Raw genomic sequence first — 9,613 nt, 5'->3', positions numbered from 1 at the left:
AAGTAGAAATCAGCATGCTAGGTAGCTAGCAAGATTAATATGATAAGTAAATTAGCTATTCAGATATATGGGTAATCAACTCTATAGGTTAGTAGGTGGATAGTTTGATATAGATAAATGCAGATAGAAAGGTAAATAGATAGGTAAGTAGTTTCCTATCTAGCTGAGAAGCTAAAAAGATAGATAGTTAGCTACCAACTTAGTCAAATATACAGAGGGTTAATTAGCTATAGAACTAGCTAGATAGGTACAGGAAAGTAGAGATGAAATATGGATAGATTAACAGAAGGACAGATTATAGTTAGAAAACTTGTGAAAGAGAGAAAATAAAATGTAGAAGCGAACTGCATAAAATAATGTGTAGTTGTGATATGTTTAGTTTGTTAAAGCAACTGAGGATTGTGGGTCGTTATGAGATCAGAATACTGGAGAAAGAAAGTGAACTTATAAGAAGAGGAAAAAAGAAAAGAAGACATCTGTATTTGACTGTACCAGCAACAGCAGCTTAAAAATAGGGAGTAAGAGCAGGCGTCCTAATATTTAGGCATTTGTTTTCTTTCAAAATTCGCTCTTTGTAATGGACCTCATCAATTTTTTGTAATTTTTCTAAATTTTTGTTAAACATTTTCTTTATTTCCACATCTGTATCACTCACGTTTGGAACTTCACTGATTCCAAAGTTACTGAAGAGAAAAAACAAACTCTAACGTACAACCCCAGTAAAAAACAAACTGTTTGGTCTTGACAGTTTGGTTCTCGTCATTATTGGTTTGAAATGTAAAGTTGTCGTCAAGTCAGTTGCCTTGTCATCACTGAAATTCATCGTCTGAGCTCAAAAGTGTAGTTTTTTCATTGAATTTCATCTTGTTTGGAGTGGCTCCGGTCGGTGGCAGCGGCCTGGAAGTTGGGATGGCCCCATTCGGATAAGGAGTCTGCTGTTGATATGGATACTGCTGATCATAGGGCCAGCTGGGCTCAGTGCCCTCTTCTTCGTGTGGGATCTTCATCCCTTGTTGAGTATACTGCTGATACTGTGGGTGGAAGTTGTGTATTGCATCCTGCATAATGTCGCGTGGATTCATCGTCTCCTTCAGGCTGCTCGAAATGCTCTGTAGCGACACCGTGCGACCATGAGTTGATGAGGGGCCAGAACTGTAGATCATGTGTGGGAATGCAAAGCGCAGTGCAATGGCGGCGAATACCATCTCAATGCAGATGAGAAAGTTCTGCCAGCCAGCTGACACTGTGCCGACGCCCGCTTTAAGGATACCGTCTTCAGAGAAGATCGGACTGATCAAATCAGCCTTTTCAAAAACAGCAAGAACCACTCCTGAATATGAAGAACGGGTAAAAGAGAAAGTGAATAATTAATCATAGTTGCTTTGTTTTGTTTTTTTCCTGATAAATGAAGATCGTACTGTTTCATTAGTCCTAGACTTATTAATCTTAGGTTATTATCAAATGCACTAAAAATTCCAAACACATGGAGGTGATGCTATAACATGGTTTTAGCTGTAATGGCTGAAACAAAATCAGAAACTAAGAGAAACAAAGGTAAATAATTGTGAGATAAAAAAGTTGATGTAGATTATGGCTGTGAAGTTAAAAGCACTGCTTCATAATCAGAAGCGGCAGCCTTGAGTTTCTCAATTGTTTCAATCGATTTTGCCATTGGATTTAGTGTCTTCTATTCACTGCATGTTGCACACTGTACACAGGTAACCACTGCTAGGTTGCCATCTTCTTTCATTGCAATGGAGACCCACACAGAGTTTGACCTCCCATCACAGCACCTTGGACAAGTGACATAATCCAATCTGTCCATCATCTCGGATTTTAGAGTTTTTAGAAGAGAACTCATCTTTGTAAGCATTCAGATCATGTCTCTAGTTTGAGGGTAATCCAGTATCGTTATTTACACTGTCTCCTTCTGTGGTGACCTAAAAGCCATAGTGTCTTTCTCCCTCCACCTCCCTAGTTTCAAAGATTCTGGTTTTAGACACTACCCTTCCTCCTTTGACTAAGCCATTAACGAAAAAGAAAAGAAAAAATGATTTTCACCAAATCATCATCGTCATAAATCATAATTATTATTGAAATGAAAAATGAAACAACAATACACAAAATACAAAAATAAATTAAATATTCTTAAGTGAGATAAAATTTACAGTTAACCCTTCTTATATCTTCCCAAGACCATCTCCGATTCCATCATTCAAGAAAACTGCTTTGAAGGGTTTCAAACTTAAACTAACCCATTATAATTTTATGTGAGAACCTTTGTTTAACAAGGTTCATAACGTCAGGTAAATAACAATGTAAAACCAGTTATTTTATTATTTGTTTTTCTAATTCTCTCAAAATTCTATTTTCTAAATTGAATGAAACACAAGGATGGCGTATTTCAGTAGAACGATGAGAGTGGAAAGATTAGAGAGATAAATTGTTGAAAGTCTGATAAAAATAGTGGCTGGAAACAAAAGAGGTGAAGAGCCAAATGGTAACTTACCTTGCCAGAAAGACAGAAAGATTACTGATTTAACAGTAAAGAATTTCAAGACAGGTTCAAATGGACTCAATAGTTCTTTGGTAGCAAAGTAAAACAGGAACAAGCCGTAAAGTGCCAATGTTATTGAAATATTATAAATGATTGTAATATACAAGTAACCACTAGCTGGTCTGGAAGAGTGAAAAACACAAACAATTAGATTGAAAATTTGAGACAGATCTCATGTAATTATAAAAAGAGCAAAACATATGATTGGAAATTGTGTTACGGTTAAGAAGTTTACTTTACAATTGTGCAACACTGGGTGGTTTGATCTCCTGGCATAGAACAGAACCCTGGGCAAGCATCTTTTTCTATACAGCCTCAGGTTGACTAAAGCCTTCTGAGTGAGATTGAGTAGACAAAAGCTGAGGAAGAGTTTCACAGGAAATTCTTGATACAGTCATGATAATTGAAGGAAGATTTCCTTAAAATTATTAATTATATAAAAAATTATTTGTGTCAGTCTGTTTTAAAAGATTCTTTTTTACATAATTCATAATTTTTAGTCAATTAAGATCTTTATATATATATATATATATAGGTTCCACAAGGTAAAAGAAGATGTGGTCGACCAAAGGAAACCTGGTAGAGAGCAATAACAAAAGATCTTAAAAGCAGAAGGGTTAACAATGGAACAAACTGTCAAGGCACTCTCATCATGAGAAAGTGGAATGGGACAAAGAAAGAGTACTCTGCATAAAATATCTGCCAAAGGGACACACCAGCAATGCAGAATAATAGATGTCTCTGTTGGACAAACTGCATGAAGCTTTGAAGCAGAAACGCTGTGGAAAGCTGAGCTGTGGTATCCTGTTTCTGTAGGACAATGCACCAGAACACATGAAGCACTATGGAAAATAGTAGACTTTGGGCTTTGGATTGGTAGACCGCCCATTTCACTCTCCTAACTTAGCCCCTTCCGATTTTCACCTCTTTCCACAACTGAAGAAACATCTCAAGGGAACAAAATTTCACTCCGATTTGGAGTGATTAAATTTGAGTTTGTAAGGAGCGAGTGAAAATGTTAATTACAATTACAAGTAAATTAAAGTCTTTCACCAACACGTTAGAACTGTGGATAAGGGAAGTTAAGAACTCGCAGCTTGATTACTTCCCAGGCATAGGGGCTTTTCCAAACAAATTGAAAATTTTGTCAGGAGTGCAGAAAACAGTAGAAAACCTTTCTGTATCATTTTCTAAGTATTTTCCATCACTTGATTACTAAATGTATGAGTGGGTCATTAATCCTTTTGCAAGATACGACAGTACACACCTGCCATTAACATTAATAGAAGAAAATTTAAGAGACTTGAAAAACAATCCTGTGCACAAAGCCTCATTTTCTGTGCCAGAATTGTCAGAATTTCGGATTTTGCTTTAGAGCCAATATCCTTGATTAGCTGCTACAGTCATTAAATCTCTGTTGCCCTTTGGATCATTGTATCTTTGCGAATTAGCTTTCTCTGCGCTTATGGAAACAAAGTCGGAAAAACAGGAATGATTACAGATGGTAGATGAGGAGTTACATATTTGCTTATCTAATTTAGAGCCGCGTTTTGACAAAATTCTTTCTCAAAATCAATTGTATCCTTCTCATTAAAAACATTATTATTGTATTATATTACATATATGTTCATAAAACAATGTCATTTTATTGTTGCTATAATAAGAATTTATTTATTTTTATTCATACTAATAAAGTATATTCAATTTTGTTGTGATTTTTATTTGGTGTGCCACAAAATAAATTCTCTTCACCCAGTGTATTGGAAGGTAAAAAAAAGTTTGGCAGACACAGATACAAACAGAAAAACAAACAGACAGATACTGAGAAAAATAAAAAGACAACTTACGAAAAGTTACCGTCCTTGTAGAGTCCAAAAGACTGTAGAATCAAAGTAATAACAGCCATAACAGGTTTGATGATACAAAACTGTAAAGTAGCCTGGAACAGAACAACAATAAAATAAACATTTTATACACAGATAATGAACTCTAAAATGAGAGAAGTGAAATTGTTATATGTTCATGTACTGAATTCACGATCGGGGATGATCAAGAGATTAAGCAACACTAATAATAACAGCCACTAATGCAGTCACTCAGTCTGCTCGATATAGTAGTTAAATGTCCCTCAATCACACCCTACTGTCTGAAATAAAGAATAGATATATTAGATATATATGTAGTTGTAGATGTTTCTGATCCTATATCTTTGCTAGATTTTGAGTGAACTGACGCTTCCCAGTGCTGCTGCTCCTCACCACCACCACCGCTGCTGCCACCACCACCGCTCCTCCCTACCTTTGGGGAAATGATAGATGACTCCTTGCTTTCCTCCCTTCCTCCATTCGCCTTCCTCCTCGTCATCTCCCTCATCATCGTTGCTATCTCTCATATATTACATCTAAGCTACTTTACAAGTTAACAGATGAGCAGACTGTCGAATCTATCTTCCTTTCAACAAATCTATTGATTTATAACCATCCTCTCACAATGAAGTAAATAAAATCTATTTAGACTAGTTTCAGATGTATTTCTACTGTTTATCAGTTGATGCATTCTAATTATATAATTATAGAAGCTGCTCTGTCTCTCTCTCTCTCTCTCTCTTCTCTTGAACAACAATAAAAGACCTCTTCTATAACTCAGAGAAATGGTGTGTTGCTATTCTTAGAGTGCCAATGCCATCACTTATTACTGTAACATTCGAAGATCATACTGCAGATTGTAATATCTTTGTTTTATTGTAATATACAGAGGGGAGCAAAGAAAAGATATTGTTTTTATTTACTTAATCATAATATATTTATAAAGGCAGTGAGCTAGCAGAATTGTAAGCATGCTGAGTAAAATGCCTGGCAGCATTTCATAGGTCTTTAAACTGTTCGCACACAGGCATCATACACTCTGAGTGAGAGGCCCTTTGTTACCAGCAGGGGTAGGAGCTCTCTGAACTTTTCCTAGGCTATTCTTATTCTAGCAGCTACACTCTTAGAGCATCCATCCCCGCTACTGACTCAGTCACCTAGGTAACGGAAGCTACTGACTACTTCTAGTTTTCACCCCTGGCATGTTATGGAATCTATTTTCTGTACATTTTTGGTGTTTATTGTACCTGTGCACCTTCCACACACAAAAACTATCTTCCCTGTTAACCTTCCTCTAATATTGTTGCACCTCTTATGTGTCCATAGCTTACACTGGCTACATCTTATAGAGTTTCTACCTACGACTTCTCTACAGATCGAGCAGGGCCTTCTACCTGAAGGCATTTGTGATCTGTCTGCCTTCCTACTTATTAAGACTTTGGTTTTTGCAAGTTTAACTCTAAGGCCCTTTGATTCTAGACCTTAAATCCAGACCTTGAATCCAGACCTGAATTTCTTCTCTAGTTCTGGTAGTGATAACCTTTCTATATTGGATTTTGGGTGGTGTATTCTAAATGAAGTCATCATTTTTCTTGTTTTCCTGTTTAGCTTTGCTAATTCTTTTAGTATCCAGTTAGGAATATTATAAATCATAACTGGGGCCGCTGAAGTATTAATGTCTATTGCTTTATGTTTAGCATTTAGCTGTATTTTTAAGTATTAAGCTAATTTGTATATAATATTCATTGTTTACATTTTCTTTAATTTGTGCATGTTGTACTCTAGCTAGTTTATTGATTCTTAAGTATTTGTATGCCTGGGTTTGATCTAGTTTTTCTTTCAGTTTCTTTATCAAGTATTATATGGCTGTTCTTACTTAGTCCCCTCTTCAAGGTTCCATTGGCACATTTTTCAAAGCTGAATCTCATATTGGTTTCTTTGGTAAATCTATGCACTATCTGAAGTAGTGTTTCCAGTTATCATTTGCTGTATACAACTAGAGATCATCTATATACAAGAGATGGTTGATTGTTTTATGATAGCAGTTATATCCACATCCAGTCCCATTTAATATGTTGGTTAATGGCATCAATGCCAGATAGCAAATGAGTTTAATGTATGATTCTTTATCTAAGATGACAGGCTGTGATTCAAGGGAAATATAACTGCTACATCCAGCAGTCATGTACAGGTTACTTGTTGACTTGTCAAGAGAAGAGTAAAATTTATTTAGGATTTCAGTTTTAGAAACCCCTTAGGGTGGTGGTATCAGAGATAGAAGTAGTGGTAGTAGCAGTGATGATGATGGTAGTAGAAGTAGTAGCAGTGTTTATGACAGTGATAGTGATGATTGCAGTAGTGGTAGAGGTGGTATAGGGTTGGTGGCCACGGTATGAGTGTTGATGGTGGCTGTGATGATGGTTATGGTGTAATATCTTCTGCATAACTGAAGTGAAAAAAGAAAAAAAGACTTACTTGCTTACAAAAGCGCAGAAAACCTATAGTGTACTGTCGACCAGCCAGGCAGCAGGTACACCACATCCAGCTTGACCTGAAACAGAAAAACAACTCATTTCAAATGCGTGGAAGAGTAAACTGGTCTTTGAAAGCCTGTGTCTACACTGATGGTTCAAATTCCTCCCCAAATGGGAGATCAACTAAGAAATCGAAAGGACTTTATGCATAGTTCAAACTTACTGGTGGTATTGTGCATACATACACTAATTTATCTATATAGAACATAAACATATGCAAAGATTAATAGACATACACACATAAACTTAACAAGAGAGAAAAATAAGTAGCAAAAGCAAACAGCACAGGCTGTGATTAATCTACTCTCACACACACACACACACACACACACACACACACACACACACACACACACACACACACACACACACACACACACACACACACACACACACACACACACACACACACACACACACACACACATGAAAATTTGCACACAAAGACATACGGAACTCATGAGGCAACGAGGCAGCTTCTCCAGTGTTGCTGAGCCTGTTATAAATAGAAACCACATCTCCCTCAAATCATAGAATTCCTGAGGCAATGGGGTAACTTCTAGGACAAAATAGTCCTCGGTATACAAAAAGTGAGATTCTCATTGCTGGAACCTTGACCGGTCAGCAGAAAGATCTCTGACCTGAATCGAAACAACAACCATGACGAACACACACACATACACACCATACCTATTCCTGTTGTATTTGTAATTTTGTATGTATGTATGTATCTTTCTATCTATCTATCTATCTATCCACACACACACTTTCTCTCTCTCTCTCTCTCTCTGAACATAAACATGAATAAGTAACAAGGAAGTATGAAACAACTTTAATGAGAAAGATTAAACTCAAACACAGTCAAAACAATTCCCCAACACAACATGTAGGAAAACTATTCTCTACTCCCACACACATATTCCCTCACCTGAAAAAGAGAAAAATCATTCCTTTAATTGCCTACCATCACAGTCCACTGACCATTTATAAAAGTTTTATTTAGGTGTCCCCCCCGCCACTCTCTCTTTCCCCAACTTATACTTTCTTCTTTCCACTCCATCCGCCATGAGTAAAATCAATACAAAACACAAATACATCTCTAACCTGGCCACCACCATAGAAAGGATAGGAGAAGGAGTGTCTATTAATTGATATCTCATGTAACGTAGCTGAGACATAAATGATTGACTGCTTAATAGTGTGGTGGTGGTGATGATCATGGTATGGGAGGGAGAATTAGCAAAGAGGGTGATAGTGGTTGTGATGAAAGCAAGGAGGTGACAGTGGGTGTGGTGTTAGTATTAGTGGTAATAGTAGTTATGGTTGAGGTGATAGTGGCATTTATTGCCGTTGGTAAGAATAGTACTACTGGCTGTGGTGGATGACAGTAATACTAGTTGTGGTGGTGGTGGTGGTGGTAGCACATGTAGAGTGGTGCAGGTAGGAATGTTAGTAATGGTGGTGGCAGAGGGGAAACAACAAATTGCTTTAATCAGTGATGATAGCAACAGAGATGCAGGAAAAGATTTTTCCCATAGAAACAAGGTGAATTTAAAAGCAGGTGATTGAACTGAAATCGTACAATAGAGTGAAAAGTTACCTGATATTGAACTCAACCACACCTTACACACCCTGCTTCAGTCAGTATTAGATCATAAAAACATTACGAGATCAGTCAGTTTGGACACACTGACTAAATTTCCCTAAACAAAGCCTTAATCCATAAACAGACATATTAAATGATACTCACTGGATTGGTTTTCCTCGGATTTCAGACATAATAGAGCTCTCACCACCAAGGTACTCATAACAGAGGCTCAGGAAATTGTAAATGACAAAAGCTGGAAATTAGTAAAAAAAAGAGAGAAAACTTATAATAATAATAATAATAATAATAATGATAATAATGATAATAATAATAATGATAATAATGATAATGCTTTCTACTAAAGGCAGAAGGCCTGAAATTTGTGGTGAGGGGCACTAGTCGATAACATCAAGCCCAGTGTTTCATGGGTACTGAATTCATCAACCCCAAAAGAGAATGAAAGGCAAAATCAGCCTCAGCTGAATTTGAACCCAGGTTGTAAAGACAGCCAAATGATTACTAAGCATTTTTTCGATTCTAACGATTCTGCCAGCTCGCTGCCTTAATAATAATAATAATAATAATAATAATAATAACAGTAATAATAACAATAGACAAATACATCACAAAAACACCAGGACTTACAAGTATATATAACATAGAGAAAATACAAGGAATGTGAAGACAAGCAGTTTCCAATACTCTGTCCAGAGCTAAGTATGGGACGTACAGGGTTCAGAAATGGAAATGTTCAAATGAAGAACACAGTGTCTTTAAAGTTTCTGATGTTGCAATTCTGGCATTGAAGACAAAGAGAACACCAACACACTGTGGATGAAAAACTGTGAGAAATAGGGATATAGTGTTGCATTGTGGAGTGTAGGTATATCAAGGTAAACCACACCAGTCAGCCTCCATCCCTGTTACTCTTGTCCAATCAGCCCATTTAAGAGATTCTTAGTGGATTTGTTCAGAGTATTGTGGAGGAAATTTTTTTCTTTGTGATTCATTTAAGCAAGGAAAGAGAGAGAGAGAGAGAGAGAGAGAGAGAGAGAGAGAGAGAGAGAGA

General features: G+C 36.7%; 1 protein-coding gene across 3 annotated transcripts in view; it reads right to left on the bottom strand.

The window, feature by feature from the left end:
- Positions 1-6: 6 nt before the first annotated feature.
- Positions 7-9,613, bottom strand: part of LOC106880422 (transmembrane protein 184B) — an 81,866-nt gene continuing 72,259 nt past the window's right edge. For all 3 annotated transcript variants that reach the window (XM_052975877.1, XM_014930338.2, XM_014930337.2), the window contains 5 exons: positions 8,707-8,797; positions 6,898-6,973; positions 4,405-4,496; positions 2,510-2,679; positions 7-1,330 (listed from right to left, as the gene is read on the bottom strand). In XM_052975877.1, the coding sequence (XP_052831837.1) occupies positions 810-1,330; positions 2,510-2,679; positions 4,405-4,496; positions 6,898-6,973; positions 8,707-8,797 (950 nt within the window). In that variant the 3' untranslated portion in view covers positions 7-809. The remainder of the gene's footprint in view (positions 1,331-2,509; positions 2,680-4,404; positions 4,497-6,897; positions 6,974-8,706; positions 8,798-9,613) is intronic.

This window comes from Octopus bimaculoides, chromosome 22 (genome assembly GCF_001194135.2).
Source record: "Octopus bimaculoides isolate UCB-OBI-ISO-001 chromosome 22, ASM119413v2, whole genome shotgun sequence".
NCBI lineage: Eukaryota > Metazoa > Mollusca > Cephalopoda > Octopoda > Octopodidae > Octopus > Octopus bimaculoides.
The sequence above is the reverse complement of the archived record's forward strand: the minus strand, read 5'-3'. Positions and strand labels throughout refer to the sequence as shown.